Source organism: Schistocerca serialis, chromosome 3 (genome assembly GCF_023864345.2).
Source record: "Schistocerca serialis cubense isolate TAMUIC-IGC-003099 chromosome 3, iqSchSeri2.2, whole genome shotgun sequence".
NCBI lineage: Eukaryota > Metazoa > Arthropoda > Insecta > Orthoptera > Acrididae > Schistocerca > Schistocerca serialis.
In genome coordinates this window covers 985,555,877-985,574,278 of record NC_064640.1, presented here as the reverse complement: position 1 = coordinate 985,574,278, position 18,402 = coordinate 985,555,877, and the positions used below count along the sequence as shown (strand labels likewise).

The window sequence follows — 18,402 nt, the reverse complement described above, 5'->3', positions numbered from 1 at the left end:
AAGTCTTTCTTTAATTATTTCACTAACACGATCACAAACAAACCTTTTCCCTTCATAGTTCAAATGCATTCCATGCTTCGTGTGCAGATTTCGATGCAGCTTGCTTATATCCAGTGCATCGCACTTACCGTATTGAGAACACAGTTTCCTTATTTTAATGTTTGTTTTCTGAATTTCTTTGTTTACACACGAACTATAAATCAGATCATGCCTATGAGGAAATGTGGCAACTACTGTGTTTCTGCATTTGTTAGCTTGTAAAAAATTCTGCAGCATTTTCTTGCAAACCTCTGCTTCATTTTTTTCCGCATCGTTTGAACCCATTATACAGATGATAAAGTCATTTTCTTGCATTAATTTCGTCTGAGAGTTAATGTCCACAACATTTTTACATCCTGCTCCTGGTTTCACTATACTAGTCACTGCTATGTCGCGATTTTTCTCACGGGGCATGCTGGATAGATTTCAGCCATGACTGTCTGTTAGTAATAGTACATTAATCTTTTTCCCTGATGATCGTGTTTGTTGTTGAGATTATTTGCAAAAACACTATTCATTTTCAGTTCACTGACTTTTGAAGTTCACGATCATTTGGAGAGTTGTTGTCACAGTCACTTGTTTGCAAAACACGATATTTGTTTTTTTCCAAAAATGTGACAGTTTTAGCAGACTTTGTTGTTCTTTTTGTAGTTGGAACACTATTTTTGTACGACACTTTTACCCACTCGGACGATATATTACTTTTGTCTTGCATCACTTCACTTAGTGCTGGCTTCGATCGTAGATCCTGATTTTCTTTCCCGAGTGAGTCAATATCGCTTCTTAAGGAACTGACTATCAATTGTAACTTAGCAATTCGTTCTTTTAGCGTTCTTATTTCAGTGTTACAATACCTAAAAACTCCCTTTTTAACAGCATATCTATAACTATTTCTCAAGTTCGAATCACACACTTCTACACTCGTGGCCATCTTGCCTCAGTGCTGTATGATAACTGATAATATTGTTCCAGATTCATTATACATATAGTCTCGTGGCAGCCTTCGGCCTTATCAACTTCCAGCCGCAAATAAAATCGCACAAGCACCACACCCAAAGTGACATCAGTGCAGTACCGTGCATGCGCAAATCATGCACTGCAGTTCGCATAGATACCCAGGGGTGCCTCACACAGAGAGCATACCAGAGTGTCCATGAGAATAACAACACCAAGAAGAATTGCCTCTTGGCTTTTGGCAAGATCAGTGTGTACTATGATCAATGTGTATTGTTTTCCTTAAAAATAAATAAATACATAATTTTCACAGCAGATAAGGAAAGAAATGGTACATTACTGTAGTTGTGGTAATAAAACTTAACATCACCAGAAACTTTAATATTTTTACAAACACCATCACCTCTAAACCATACAGCAACGAACTCCGACTCATTTATTTTACGATGATTCCTGGTAATAACAACAAGTGACATCATAGACGTAAAATACGACTTCTCCATTTTTTGTTTGTTTGATCGACTGTTTTGTACATAATTAGAACTGCACATCATTAAATGTTAGTCCAATGTGTATTGTTCATCCTTATAGAATATAAACTGCATTTTGTAAGTAACAGAAATCAGTCAATTGCATAACTTCTGCACTTTTATATAAACAAAGCAATTACTTTTGATGCAATTACAGTTTACATGCATGAACATAAAAAATTTATAATTACTTTTGTTATTTGGTACTCAATAGGATGTTCATCATAACAAAGGCAAGATTTTCCTGTTATTATTGATAAATGCAAAAGTTGTTTATGTCTCTCTGTTTCATGCTACAAATCAATAATTTTCGAATAGAACCTGAATTAAACATTGAAAATTTCAGTTTTGCTATAAATACTGTTTATTCTTAAGTAACAGACAGGAGGATAACTATGTATAACAAATTTTATTTTTAGGTCATCCTGCCTTTTTTTTTTTTTTTTTTTGAGGTTTTAGGGCGCAAAACTTCTATGGTCATTAGCGCCCAGCCCGTGACGTAGAAAACAGGAAAAAAACGAAATTTAAAATCAGCAGCAATGGAAACAAAGTCAGAAAATTTGAGAAACTAAAGGCAGAAGGAATGCTTAAAAGTCCACTATAGAAAGGTGTTGGTTGTCCCCCAAAAAAAAGCTTCAAATGACTGACGTCATTTCACTGTCACTAATAAACTGTAGAACGCGGTCAGCTGAGCGCGTGTCATCTGCTAAAATCGACGATAGATCAGGCGATAGCTGTAGACGGGAGCGTAACGGATTAAAATAGGGGCATTCAATTAAAAGGTGTCTGACCGTCCACAGCTGAGAGCAGTGGGGACAGAGTGGGGGAGGATCACCCCTTAAAAGATGTCGATGACTAAAAAGACAGTGCCCTATCCGGAGTCGAGCTAAAATTACCTCCTCCCGACGACGCGTTCGGGAGGAAGAGGTCCAAGCGCAAGGAACGGCTTTCACTTCCCGCAATTTATTGTGGGGAAGTGTTGACCAATGCGCATGCCATAAATGAGTAACTTGGCGACATAAACCGCTCCGTAGATCGGTAAACGGAAGAGACTGAAGAGCTGGCCGAGGAAGAGAGACTGCAGCCTTGGCCGCTATATCGGCCGCCTCATTTCCACAGATACCAGCGTGTCCCGGGAGCCAGAGGAACGCCACTGAGACGCCCCCCAGGTGAAGCAAGCGCAGACAGTCCTGAATCCGGTGGACCAGAGGGTGCACAGGGTAAAGAGCTTGGAGACTTAGGAGAGAGCTGAGAGAATCTGAGCAGATTACGTACTGTATCCGCTGATGGCGGCGGATGTAGTGGACAGCCTGGAGAACAGCGTAAAGCTCCGCAGTATAAACCGAACACTGGTCGGGAAGCCGAAAGTGATTTGGGGTGTCGCCAACAATATAGGCACTCCCTACACCTAACGATGTTTTCGAGCCATCGGTGTAAATAAATGTGGCTTCCATCATTTGTGCACATAGAGCAGCAAATGCCCGACGGTAAACAAGTGTAGGGGTACCATCCTTGGGAAATTGACATAGGTCTCTGAGCAAGTCGATCCGGGGACGGAGCCAAGGCGGTGCTGTACCCCAAGTTGTCAAGAAGGTTTTAGGAAAGCGGAAGGAAAGAGAATGGAGCAGTTGACGGAAGCGGACCCCCGGGGGTAGTAGGGAGGAGGAGCGGCCTGCATACCCGACATCAAAGGAGGCGTCGAAAAAAAGGTTATGGGCTGGATTAGCAGGCATGGAAGACAGATGGCTAGCATAACGACTCAGAAGGACTGCCCGCCGATTGGACAGCGGAGGTTCAGCAGTCTCAGCATAAAGGCTTTCCACAGGGCTGGTGTAAAAAGCTCCAGACACTAAACGTAATCCACGGTGGTGGATAGAGTCGAGACGCCGAAGAATAGACGGCCGAGCAGAAGAGTAGACTATGCTTCCATAATCCAATTTCGAGCGCACTAAGGCGCGATAGAGGCGGAGAAGGACCACCCGGTCCGCTCCCCAAGAGGTACCATTCAGGACACTGAGGGTGTTAAGGGAACGCAGACAGCGAGCCGAAAGATAGGAAACGTGGGAGGACCAGCACAGTTTTCTGTCAAACATAAGACCCAAGAATTTAGCGACGTCGGAAAACGGAAGGTTGACAGGACCTAGATGTAAGGAGGGCGGAAGAAACTCCTTACGTCGCCAAAAATTAACACAAACGGTCTTACTGGGTGAGAAACGGAAGCCGGTTTCGATGCTCCATGAGTGGAGGCGATCGAGACATCCTTGAAGACGTCTTTCAAGAAGGCTGGTCCGTTGAGAGCTGTAGTAGATCGCGAAATCGTCCACAAAGAGGGAGCCCGAGACATCAGGAAGGAGACAATCCATAATTGGATTAATGGCGATGGCAAACAGTACAATACTCAGCACGGAGCCCTGGGGTACCCCGTTTTCTTGGGAGAAAGTACGGGAGAGAGTAGTGTTCACCTGCACTCTAAATGTGCGCTCTGCCATAAATTCGCGAAGAAAAAGGGGCAGCCGGCCTCTAAAGCCCCAAGAGAACAGTGTGCGGAGGATGCCTGTCCTCCAACAGGTATCGTATGCTCTCTCCAGATCAAAAAATATTGCTACCGTTTGGCGTTTCCGGAGAAAATTGTTCATGATATAAGTGGAGAGAACAACAAGATGGTCAACAGCAGAACAATGCTTTCGGAATCCGCATTGGGCTGGTGTTAAAAGACTACGGGACTCCAGCCACCAAGCTAAACGGTAATTCACCATACGCTCCAAAACCTTACAGACACTACTCGTGAGAGAAATGGGGCGATAGCTAGAGGGGAGATGTTTGTCCTTTCCAGGTTTCGGAACGGGAACGACAATAGCTTCCCGCCATCGCCTGGGAAAGGTACTGTCGGTCCAAATTCGATTATAAAGGCGAAGGAGGTAACGCAGGCTATGGGTTGATAAATGCAGCAACATTTGGACATGGATACCATCCGGTCCTGGGGCGGAGGGGCGAGAAGAAGAGAGTGCATGTTTGAGTTCGCGCATGGAGAAAACAGTATTGTAGCTTTCGCGATTTTGAGAGAAGAAAGCAAGATGTCGCACTTCCGCTGCACGTTTCTTCGGGAGAAACGCTGGCGGGTAATTTGAAGAGCTCGAAATCTCAGCAAAGTGCTGACCCAAGGAGTTAGAAATTGCGACGGGGTCCACTAAGGTACCATGCGCGACAGTGAGCCCAGAGACCGGGGAGAAATTAGGCGCGCCTGAGAACCGTCGAAGCCGACTCCAAACTTCCGAGGAGGGAGTGAAGTTGTTAAATGAGCTAGTAAAGAATTTCCAGCTTGCCTTCTTGCTATCGCGGATGACGCGACGGCATCGCGCACGGAGCTGCTTATATCGGATACAGTTGGCCAAAGTTGGATGGTGACGGAAAATGCGAAGAGCACGTCGCCGCTCACGTATTGCGTCACGGCATGCCTCGTTCCACCAAGGAACTGGAGGGCGCCGGGGCAATTCGGAGGTGCGTGGTATTGAACGTTCCGCAGCTGTGAGAATAACGTCGGTAAAATGTGTTACCTCATCGTCGACGCTGGGAAAGCGACGGTCATCGAATGTCGCTAGAGACGAATAAAGTGTCCAATCGGCTTGGGCAAACTTCCAGCGTCGCGAGCGCATATATGGCAGTTGAGGCTGCAGTCGAAGAACACATGGAAAGTGGTCACTCGAGTGTGTATCATCAAGGGCGAACCATTCGAAGCGCCGAGCTAGCGGAACAGTACCGACCGCAAGGTCCAAATGGGATAAATTTGCCGTGGAGGCAGACAAAAATGTGGGGACCCCAGTGTTGAGGCAGACTAGATCCGCTTGGTGGAAGACGTCTAGCAATAGTGAGCCACGTGGACAAGGATGTGGAGATCCCCAAAGCGGGTGGTGGGCATTGAAGTCCCCAACCAGCAAATAGGGGGGTGGAAGCTGATCAAGAAGATGAAGGAGATCAGCTCGTGCCATTGGTGTAGACGATGGAATGTATACCGTACAAAGAGAGAACGTGTATCCAGAAAGGGAAAGACGGACGGCGACAGCTTGGAAGGAAGTGTTTAAGGGGATTGGGTGATAATGGAGAGTATCATGGAGCAGAATCATGAGTCCTCCATGGGCTGGAGTGCCTTCAACAGAGGGGAGGTCATATCGGACGGACTGAAAATGAGGGAGAACAAAGCGGTCATGGGGACGCAGCTTTGTTTCCTGAAGACAGAAGATGACCGGCGAGTAGGATCGTAAGAGGATCGACAATTCCTCCCGATTGGCGCGAATGCCGCGGATATTCCAGTGGATAATGGACATAGGGTGAACAGAAAATGGAGGAACGTGACCAAGGGTGCTGTCAACTCAACGACTGCTCAGAGCTTGCGACCGACAGCATGGAATGGCATTCAGTCGAAGGCAGAAGATCCTGATCCATAGGTTGGTCAGGAGCTGCTCCTGCCACCAACGATCGGCCAGTTGACCGGCCACCAACAGTGCGCCTCGGCGACACAGAAGATGGCCGAGGGCGATTTCCGCCAGGTGGTGCTGTAGATGGGACACGCCTTGGCGGAGAAGGAGAGGAACTGTGTTTCTTCGTAGCCTTCTTGGAAGTATGTTTAGATGAAGGAGGAACCGATGGTTGTGAAGTTGCAGTACGTAAAAACTCTTCACGAGAATGCTCTTTTTTTGAAGACTTGGCGTCTGACTTTTGGGCTCGAGATTTAGCAGAACCCGACGAAGGGTGAGCCATAGAGTGGGCAGGCGAAAGAGGTGAGGTTGAACGGGCGATCTTTGCGCTGGCCGATCTGACGACCGTGGTACTAAATGTGAGGTCGCAAGTCTGTGTGGCCGCCTCCTTTGTTGGCCGAGGAGAAGCAAGGACAGCGCTGTATTTTCCTTTCTGAGGCACGGTGGGCTGTCGACTGGCGAGTAACTTTCGAGCAGCAAAGGTCGACACCTTTTCCTTCACTCTTATTTCCTGGATCAGCTTTTCGTCCTTAAAAACAGGGCAATCTCGAGAGGAAGCAGCGTGGTCACCCATACAGTTGATGCAGCGAGGGGATGGAGGTGGACAAGCACCCTCATGGGCATCACTGCCACACGTAACACATTTGGCCGGATTGGAACAGGACTGGCTGGTGTGATTGAACCGCTGACATCGATAGCAACGCGTAGGGTTTGGGACATAAGGGCGAACGGAAATTATCTCATAGCCTGCTTTGATTTTTGATGGGAGTTGAACTTTGTCAAATGTCAAGAAGACAGTGCGGGTTGGAATGATGTTCGAGTCAACCCTTTTCATAACCCGATGAACAGCGGTGACGCCCTGGTCAGACAGGTAGTGCTGAATTTCTTCGTCAGACAATCCATCGAGGGAGCGTGTATAAACGACTCCACGCGAGGAATTTAAGGTACGGTGCGGTTCCACCCGGACAGGGAAGGTGTGGAGCAGAGAAGTACGCAGCAATTTTTGAGCCTGGAGGGCACTGTGTGTTTCTAACAACAGGGTACCATTCCGTAATCTGGAACAAGACTTTACAGGACCCGCAATTGCGTCGACACCTTTCTGAATAATGAAAGGGTTGACCGTGGAAAAGTCGTGACCTTCGTCAGACCGAGAAACAACAAGGAACTGTGGCAACGATGGAAGAACCGTCTGTGGCTGAGACTCAGTGAACTTACGTTTGTGAGCAGACATAGTGGAAGGTGAGGAAACCATTGCGGAAGAATCCCCCATGATTACCGGCGTCTCCGATGGCGCGCTCCTCCCTTGTGGGGGCCCTCACCGAGGGCACACCCGCCTTAGGTGATTGTTCACACCTCAGGTCACACCTCCCGACAAACGGACGGAGGGACCAATCGGCACTTTCGGAAGGTATCAGCTCGGGTAATCACCCCTCCCTGGGCCTGGCCGTTACCAGGGGGTACGTACGTGTCCTACCTGTCTACCCGGGGCGGGGAATTACACGTTACCCCCGTCACCGGCTACGCATGGAAGTGCGTGGGTCGGCCTTCAGACACGCACAGGGAGGAAAAAAGAGAAAGGGAAAGGAAAGAAAAGGGGGTCTCAAATGCCGCAGCGGAGAAAAGGGCAAGGAGAAGAGGGAAGGAAAAGAGAAGGACAGAGGAAGGACGAGGACTTGCAAGTGTAAAAGCAAGGAATTTGGAACAGTTTCGAGCGTCCGTCTCCGGACGTAGGCACAAACCATACTCCCAGAGGGGGAGAAAGGGAAGGGAAGGAAAGAGCCAGAGGTGAGGGGGGGGGGGGCGAAGATGCGGGACGGGGAGGGAAGCGGAAAGGGAAGGGAAGGTATGCAGCCCGGAAAGGAAGGAGGGCCACATTAGCTCGGGGTCCCGTGCTCGCTACGCACGTGTCCACAAAAGAGTTGTGGACCCCCTGGGGGGGGGTCATCCTGCCTGTTATGTGGACCCCCTGGGGGGGGGGGTCATCCTGCCTGTTATGTATCCTCATTCAGTTTCTAGACAGTGCACAGCTTCTTCCAGTTTTTAGGGGAATCCAGTAAGACACATACTGCATACATAAAAACATCAATTGTTATGAGGTAACGGCCAATAGTATGCAATACACCCAATGTGGGTACGACTAACTGACTGGGGAAACTACAGTAGTCTCTGCTTACTTATGGTAGCCTATGGTAGTTTTAAAACTCTAACAATATGCCTGCAAATTATTGTCCAATTTATTTTAGTAGATGTGTGTCTTATCACTCTTCTTTTATGGTACAAATGCATTGATTTCTGTGTACTATCTTGAGTTGCACCCATGTACAAGCAGTATTTGAATAAGTTTGCCACAATCATTTTCTATCATATGTTGGCTGCTGGCATACACAATAGGTGACAGGTTGTTCACAAAGGCTGAAACTTCTAACAGCTATTGTCTGTTTTGTAATTGATAGATTGTTTGTTCCAAGTTAAAAAATCAAAGAATTCAGAACTTTACATAAAACAGCACTCGGGCAGATCATGCGGCACAAGTAAATGTGTCTACAGCACAATGAGAGTATGTCACCAGTAGGTTTCAACAAGTCGAAGTCCAAAGAAAACTACGGCATTTGCGTTTATGTTTTAAGTACAATGCTGTAAGTTAAATCAATTCTTCACAATTTGGTTGACAATTAATCAAAATTTTTGAATTTTAGATAACGTTGAAGTTAATTTACACTACTCCAGTCTAAAATTTTCTTGAAGAGTTGCAAATAGTTTATTGTGCTTTCCATCCATTTCTAAAAGCTTTCTTTTGTTTGACTGGACTCCTGTATTCTTCAAGTGGTTTCTAGTATTGATGCTTAATGCTGTGTAGGTGGACAGTTTCATATCCCTCATCTGTTTTCCTCCTATTGACATAGAAAAATCACAGCATTTTTTCAGTTTTTGTAAACTACTTTCCTCTGAAGACCTACCACAAATAATTTTCCAAGTTGACTTTTGTGGTGCCGTCTGACAGGCAAGGTGCCAAAGCAAGGTTGGTACCTCGCAACACAACCACAAGTGAGCATAGTCGCTGCCAGAAGCATCAATGAATGAGCAACATTGGCATAGACACGCCCAGAAGAGTTTCCACACGCTGCTGCTTCCGCTCTCTTCCTTAAGGCCAAGCAGAGTACTGCTCAGCCCAGTCTGTGATTATCTATGAAGATGACACAATCATCTTTCTTCTAGGCCAGCATTGCAAACATTGAATTATTCAGAGCTCTACATAAAAGACTGTCAGTAATACTTCAAGTGAAGAGATGTGTACCTTGTCAGTATCAAGTGATGCACTGAAGTTCAGTGACAGTTATAAGTACTCATGACATTCATGTGGAAATGGATTGCAGCAAAGTTAAGTAATTAATCTTCTCTATGTTATAATAAAGTGCTCTAATATTTTATGTGTTGTAATATCCACTTGACCATCTCCCACAGTGGAGTACAGAATCCACTACTGTACCAACCTTGTATTACTTTTCCTCCAGTTTTAGCAACTTCTACTGAAAGACTAACTCTTGTTGCCAATCCTTTCTTCAAAACTCAATTGGCTTTACATTTTCATATCCCATTGTTTCAGGAAGAATCAATAATTATAGTTTTTTGATAAAACAATCAATAGCTGCTTATGGAGCAGTAACAGAAACTCAACCAACCACAATGGTGGAACATACGAAAATGAACAGGCCAACATGTAATATGGTGGATCTCCTCCACCAAGATGTGGAACTGTATGGAAATGGAAACAAATTAAATGGAGGCAGTGTACTTACCCTCAACTGCTTATTTGCTGTCAGGAAGGACACACACAATACCTCTAAGAGATTTGAGGCTTCTGATATTTTTTCATGACGATAAAGCATTTTTGCCTGTTCATTCTTCAGTGCCAGAATTCTCTCCTGCGTTTCATCTATCTTCATCTACAAATAAATGTTAATATGCAACCTTGTTACTTAAAAAGTAAAATAAGTTTTTGAAATGTCAAATGTGAACAATGGTTATGTCTTCTCTTGAAAACTACCAAGTGCACAGTAGGAAAAACAATCTAACATATAAAAAAAGAGAGTATGTCAGAAAAAAAACTAGGTGTTTTTAATTACTGAATCAGAATCAGTTTCTTGTAGTAAAGTCCATCCTCCCCGCTGCTACAGAAGGAAAACTGCGTGGTTCAGGGAAGTATTACCGTTTTGTACTTTTTGCAAAGGAGCAAATAGGCCATGATGTTACATTGTAGCAGAGAAAATTATTAACATTCGAACTGTGGGAAAGGAAAAAATATTCTGATATCAAATAAAATTGCAATTAAATGCTAACTAAAGTCATTTTTTAAACTTGCAGTAGACACAACAAAAAGAAAGTCACATAAACACATCCATCAAAAAAGTAATGGATTTAAGGAGACAAGATTAATCACACAGCCATCCAGACAACGAAGACAAGGGAGGCTGACCACAAAATGATTAGGAAAGTAGCCAACAAGTGAGATTTACACACCTGAGGTTTTAATGGCAGGAGGGAAGACAATATGGAGGTAACGAAAGGACAGGGCATATTCTTTCAAGTACTGTCACAGTATCTTACTTATTGCACACCAAAAATCGGGAGCAAGGTATAGAGGCAGGAGTAAAACAAATCTACCTAGGAATTAAAGATTACACAGGACAGTTGAAACAAGGAAGATTTTGGGAGATTGCAAGAGATGAAGAAAGTTTTCTGTGACAGAAAGAGCTCTACTGATATCAGCTATTGGTATGGAACTGAAAGAAGATCCTGAAAGTCTACATCTGGAGCACAGAATTATATGGAAGTGAAATATGGACTATTGGATATATGGGGGGCAAAAAAGGGAAAGTATCTGAAGTGGGGTGATACTGAAGAATGTTACAAACTAAGTGTGTAATGAGAAAGTACTTTAAGAATAGGTGAGGATAGGAGCTTATGGAAGACACTTATCAGGTTACTGTGACACCTGCTACGGCATCTACCATGTAATAGTTATGTAAAAGTGAAAAGATTAACTTGACCTCTCACTCAGTTTTATGATTCAATATTCAGTTAATTTGTAAATGCATACATTATCAAAACAAAGCAAACACACGTAACAACTTCAAAGGCAGATGTTCCCACATCAATTATTTCAAAACATGATTATAATGCCAAGTCATATCAAAGTATATGGAGGAAGATATAGTTACCCCGATGTCCTTGTTTTTAACTAATACATCAACAAACTTGATCACCATCCACGAATATTGCTCTTCTACACCAACAGCTCCATCCATATTATTTTCCATGCTTGTCAGATTACTTCTGTGTGGTATCCTATAACATGGTATAATTATGTTAGGTATTAAACATGGCAAATAATCAAGTAAAGAAGGGTCTTCAAATTACTTCATTTATGAACAAAACAGGAAATTATCTACTTAGTTTACAAATGATTTAGATTTTATTTTACAGCTGATCATTTTTCTTTTATGTTCTTTACCTCTCCATTAGTGGGGGACATGATGATGATAAGGGGCAAAATAAAGAAAATTGACAATAAAAATTACTTATGTGAGAGAAAATGCATACAAGACTGTGACAAACAACCAGGGCAGCTGAAATGTACAAGAGTGTCAACATCAGTAAGTTATCAAAGAATTTCAGAGATTGCTCCATGGTGATGTTCAACTGACATTAAGTTCAAATAACATCTTTTAAACTATAGGGAAAAATTTGGCTCACATCCCACTAATGCTTCATGAAGTGTGCCCCAGCTTTAACCCAATTGAGATTAGTAACAATAATAGCTGGATTACAGCTGATGTAGATTGTTAGTCAAATGGTTTTATTTTTATAAAGAAATGTTTTGGCTTAAAACTACTGCAACTGACAAGTTCTCTTGCAACAGTAACAGTTTAGTTGCAAACATAATGAAATTAGATTCATCATCCCATATTGAGCAAAATTGTTGTGGCAAAATTTAAAAGAAAATTATTGCCACATGGCAAAGAACAAACATCAGTCACCTGGTGTCCATGGAATGGAAAAATCCACAAATTTTATGGTATTTGTTAAAATTGTCTTTGCATAATTTGTTGAATTATTGTTTGTACTCAATTATCGTGGTCCTGAGTGTATCGTATATTCATATAAAATGAAACAGTGCTGATATTTCCATCAACCCAATGAAATGAGGCCATTTGTGTTGAGGAAAATTCTTCATTGTATGCTTAAATCAGCTTCCAGATCCATCACTGTATGATTAAATGAGCTTTTATTCTATAAAAAACCATAAACTGTATGACCATACAAAAAAGTACAATAACAAAACAAAGTGAAAGCAGAGAACTCATGTGAAAGTCAGGAGTGGGGTGTTGTCCACAGAATGAGGTTTCATGCGATATTTGGTACCTCAATATGGCATGACAAGTAAAGACAGTGATTGCCTAATGCAGCAACGAATCGGAGACATTGGTGTACACACCCCCAGTGTCTCCCTTAAGCCATCATGGCAGGAAAATTATTTATGTTAGAGTGCAGTGCCATTCAGCCAACTCTTGATGTAATCAGCTACAAATTGTAATCACTGCTTAAGACAGTATCGCCATAGTACAGATCCTGCAGCATGTGACTATAACAGTTATTCTGAACTTTATATCAGTTAAAGAATTGAAACCTGATGTGAAACTATTATTCTGTAATGAAATGTTCAATGTTACGAGAGTCAGCAACAGCAACAATTTCCAATTGCATGTAAACTGTGAGAGTTGGGTTGGGTTGTTTGGGGGAAGAGACCAAAACACTGAGGTCATCGGTCTCATAGAATTAGGGAAGGATGGGGAAGGAAGTAGGCCGTTCCCTTTCAAAGGAACCATCCCGGCATTTGCCTGGAGCGATTTAGGGAAATCATGGAAAACCTAAATCAGGATGGCCGGATGCAGGATTGAACCATCATCCTCCCGAATGCAAGTCCAGTGTGCTAACCACTGCAACACCTCGCTCGGTAAACTGTGTGAACACTATGTGTTTCCAAAGTTAAGTATTTAACATATTCGAGCTTTAGTAAATTGCTAACAATTTGTACGTGTGTTGTAGTCTTTGCTCGACCTTCTCCTGAACTAGACTTGCTAGAATATATCTGAATGCCAACTAAGATGGCCCTTTCCAGTTTTTCTTCTGCCACATAATGGAAATACTGAAGGGTCTGGGAACACTTTTCCCACACTTCTCTGTGGCTCAATATGAACCACCAGTTACGGTGCCATTCATCTGCTCCTTTGTCTACTGTATCTACCACAGTGTTTAACCACATCTAAGCCCCCACAAGAACTGTCTCTAAACAAAATTGTTTTAGTTTCAGGCGCAGCAGATTGATCAGGAGCTATCCCCGTGGGCACCACCCAGCCACAGCAAGAGCTGCCTGGCACGGCAGCTGTTGCCAGATATTCTGATTCTCCAGACAGACAATCAACCACTCCTTGGCATACATGCGGAGGAAACAAGTCAGGTATCAGTAACACGATACCCGTGTTGTCAGAGGGCTCAACTCCACCACACGGACTGGCTACACATGCTGGTGACCAAGTAGGGTGGAAGAGTGATACGACGGGGAAGGAAGAGAGGAGAGGAATCCCTGCCGTAGACACTAGGGAAGGAGTTCTTCCCGAAACACCTCAGACTAAAAAGATAAAATGTAGAAGTGGAGGTCAAACCCCAAGCAGGGACATAAATGCCAAAAAGGATGAAAGAGAACATGCAGAAGGAACCAAATTGCAAGCAATACATGGAACCAGGTGGATAGCCAGGTCAATATAAATCAGAACACCGAGAGAGGGGAAGTAGGGGGCAACGAGTAGGAGTGAGAATAGGGAGGGAAGGGCAGTGTGAAAGAAATGCAGCCAGGGAAGGAAGAATGAGTGGCCCCATGTGCGCCATGCACGAACTCACGAATGAACCACGAGCCCACTGGGATGCAGTCTCTTAGTGCAACTGGTGTACTTCAGATTAATGTGAGGAAATCTTCTCCTCAGTGTTTTTCTAGGTGTAATGGACAATCTTGTCCTTGACATAATTCAAAGTGTTTCCAGTGTGGTAAGCAAGGCCACATACAGGGCTTATGTTTACAGCATTGCAGTTCAGAGTGCCAGTCTAATGTGACGCTGTGATGTGACACTTAGCAAGAACATGTGGCTGAGCCAAACATGGAGGCTTTTCTGATTCGTGGGAGACCTCTGTTGTAGTCCACAGACAGAACAAACTTTTTGCACAAAATCGAACACTGGAAACTCCAGGTAGGAATATCAACAATGTAGGAAAATACAGATTTATGCGCTGTCACGAGTGGCTCAAAAGATATTAAAGTTCCATTAGACAGAGGTATACATGTTTCCCTCGTCAATAAAGACGCCTATGATCTGACCTGTAGTCCATATGAACTGATCAATAGCCCACAGTTACAGGAGCCTACTTCTGCTTTAATGGCTGTCATGCTGCTATGACAAATTAGTCATTAGTAAAAAATTAAAAAACTAAAAGTAAATTGTTATAATTGAGACCAAACGCATACCAAGAAATATCAGGTATTCAGAACTAAAATAGGATATTGCTTTTAACTGGCCAGTCTTTCCAACCCCTTGCGGGCATGCCCTCTGTGCATTTTTTTTTTTTGGCAGGTGTTCCCGATCATTCACAAAATGGATACAGGGGTGCAAACAACGTGTTGCTACCAACCATCATTACACTCCATCCTCCCCCCCCCCCCCCCATTCAGGCCTTTCCTTTGTATAATGTAGTTATACTTTTTATACGCTTTCACGAATGTGCCTTGCTGTTAGAATAACAACTTGAATACGTACATAAATGAGAATGTGAATTATCAATGTGTGTTTATATAATTATGAAATACAATATGCACATTTTTGTACATGTCACTGCACTGTGCTTCTGCAAAATTTACTGACACATGGTAAGGCAATATTGAGCAACTTTTTGTAATAAACTTCTAATCCCAAAATAAAGATAGTTTAGCAACTGGTGACTGAATTTTATTCTGAAAAATAATGAAAAACTTAATTTAAATTAAAATAGCATTCAACACTTCAGAAAGAATTGAAATAGAACAAACATGTAATAACCAACTGTATATTATCTGCTGCAGTATAAATTGTTGACAAATAATTCTTTTGGCAACCAAAATGCTCAAAGGACCAAATTTAGCTACATATATTCCCATCTTCCAATTTTCCAAGAAATTGTTGGGTCTGATCCATGTGTATCTCACTCTCTTATATTATTTTAGTATTAGTACAACTGATACTTATCTTCTGACCCCCTCCTGTTAAACACAAATAAACTGCACCTGACCTCAGCAAAACATCAGACTGTCTTAAATATTAATCATTCAAATGCTTTACTGGAAATTTGTGGTAAGTTTTTATGGGACCAAACTGCTGAGGTCATCAGTCCCTAGGCTTACACACTACTTAATCTCACTTATGGTAATGACAATCCATACACACACATCCATGCCTGAGGGAGGACTCGAAGCTCTGACAGGGAGAGCCACGTGAACTGTGGCAAGGTGCCTCAGACTGCACAGATAATGCTTTACTGACAAGTGCCTCATCAATTGAGAAATCATTGTTGACAGCCCAATATTTTAAGTAAAAAAAAAAGCTTACAGTACAATAGTAATATGTCATTACTTGAGTTAACCTGAGTAGTATTGTAAAAGTCAGGTTACATTTGTTTTCAAGCATGAAGTGTTTAAAAGGTGCTCAGAGATTAATTCACTTTCTCATCAAGAGTCACATTGACTGCAGAAAATGTTAATATTGATAATATGACAAAATAAAATGCCTTCTTCACAAAATTAAACTAAAACCAATGACTTACAGAAACGAGCACTAAAAATAATCACAGCATAACTTAAGAATATAACATTCTTTCATATATTAAAAATTTGCTTTATAAGCTACGTGGATATTTAGTGACCTAGTAGGTCAGAATGTCCAACTAATTATTTACATTCTGTTTCAACTAGTGCATTTCCAAAAACAATCATAATAAAACGTTCTACAATTGATCACTTCAAAGCACCATTACAGCAAAGTGAAAACCAAAGGATGTACTTAGCTGTAAACAAACTGTATGAGAAGTGAAGCACATATGTAATCACTAGAAAGATCTGTTGAACAAGAAATGTCACACAAGTGACTGCACTAGTTGTGGTTTGCTCTCTTTTTCCCTCCAACAACTCAACTAGTTCATTTACCAAACAGTTATGGAGAGGCTTACAAGTGAGCATGGAATTAATTCATGAAGCAACTGGTCACCTCCCAAAAACACAAATGCTTCTTACAGGTGGAACACCAATTATGTTTTAATATTTTTTTTTTTTCAAAAAAAGTTCCAGGTCCACATGTGAAATGAAAGCAAAGCCTTGCCGTTATGAAACTGGCACAAAACCAAACTTACCATGACATACAAAATTATAACTTTCCAAATGAGAATATTATAATCACAGTTATCAAAAGACGTTTAAAGCAGTAAGCTGTTATATTTTCAGTACATTCAGGCTTTTCTGAGTAAAAAGCAGGCAAACTGCACGAGTCCTTGCACAACTGCAGTGATCGCCATATAGTATATTCTGCTTTGTTTGGTTCACTCAGGCTACACTCCTATGTACTCATCAAACCATTCTCATTACCTTATTGAAACCATGGCAGCATTTTAACAGATGGTAAAAATCTGCTACATGTTCAGTTCAACAAATGACACTAATGTATGGAGTCAGTAGTGAAAAACACTTCCAATTTGTGGCTGATAAAATACTGAATCTATACAACAAAATACTAGATCCACTGTTTACCAACATTTCAGCACTCCACACGAGTCTTATTTCAGAATTAGTATCTGGTCTGCAGACACTGCCCAAGCTTTAAAACATAGTGTCTCACAGATCACACTTAATCACAAATATTTTTTTTTAAAGAGATGTATAGAAATTATGGATATCATTTATAACTCGGAGAAGTTCTAGTTTCCGCAACAACTTACATTTAGCTCATTTGTAGCAAATTTCATCTTTGTGGGTGCAAGTAGTTGTTAACAATCACAAAATTGTACCTACAGGGAGGCTACCGTTTTACTTTATCTCCCGGCACAAAACGCAATACTTCAGCGCTGTATGTGAAGTATTATAAATGGGAGAAATGTTTATAAAACTACGTAAGAGGGCGTTTTCGGGCTTCAATGTGTTTCAACAACACATTTTCCGACACCTTGTAGGTCTACGTATTATGTAGCAAATATGGCTAATTACATCTCTAATTTGATTTAAAATCCACAAGCACACATATCTATTTGTTTACAATGGTATTCAATTACAAGTTTTAAAACACATAACAATTTACTGTAGGATATTTTGTATACTTACACTGCTAATGCTATACACAATTCTACACAGTTGGAACAGTTCAACCTTCGACCAATATCGACCGACGCCCCACTGACTACCGGGAACTGACAGATAAACAAACATCTTCGTACAGATCGATGAAGATATTATAATTTGAGGTGTTCCATTCGACTCTAGATCGATGGTCGAAGGGTGGCCGTGGTCGAGTGGTGCTTCCCATTTTGGGAGACCTTTGACCAAAACATGATTGCAATTGGAGAACATTACCTTTCGACGAATTTTAAGAAAGAAAAAGAATAATATTCATTCATATTTTGATCAATTTTTGTTATGATAATAACAAGTCTCTTCTAAAGACGTACCAAAATATAAACAGAAGGGTGCTGCTTGCTGCAATATGACCAAACCAGGTTTCCACAGACACGAATTTCCTACATACGCATCCCCTCAACACTACCCTAATGCACGTCAGCATTTCCACACGCCTGAGTCGAAAACTCTACTAACGCGACTTTCAAGACGACCACAAATGAAATTATTCGTACGGGAGTTGCGCCACTTTCAGCCGAAGATCTTATAGTAACGTTGATGAAGACAAAACGGGATCACAGATGTTGGATATGGAAACGGCCATCACGTAGGAATCGTTTGCGAACATCAAATATACTAATAAGGCAGTTATCTAACGAGGATGACGTTTAGTTGAAAATAATTTTTGCATGAGTAAAATCTATTTTCAAATAATTTTGATCCATATTTCTGAGTCTGTACGAAAGACTAATACAAGTATGCGAGATGTGGTGCCAGCTGGCATTAAATTACACGTAACATTGAAATACCTGGCAAGTGGAGTCACAGCAATATACGTATAGCCAGGTCTACACAGGCCTGAATTTCTTAAATGTGTGTACCCCCACCACCACTCACATAAGTCAACTTGTGGTGTCACCGCCAGACACCACACTTGCTAGGTGGT

General features: G+C 42.1%; 1 protein-coding gene across 1 annotated transcript in view; it reads right to left on the bottom strand.

Annotated features, from left to right (window-relative positions):
* Positions 1–17,541, bottom strand: part of LOC126471430 (uncharacterized) — a 69,756-nt gene extending 52,215 nt beyond the window's left edge. The window contains exons 1-3 of the mRNA XM_050099589.1: positions 17,445–17,541; positions 11,215–11,341; positions 9,793–9,939 (exon numbers count right to left, since the gene is read on the bottom strand). Coding sequence (XP_049955546.1) covers positions 9,793–9,939; positions 11,215–11,313 — 246 coding nt within the window. The 5' untranslated portion in view covers positions 11,314–11,341; positions 17,445–17,541. The remainder of the gene's footprint in view (positions 1–9,792; positions 9,940–11,214; positions 11,342–17,444) is intronic.
* Between the last annotated feature and the right edge of the window lie 861 nt (positions 17,542–18,402).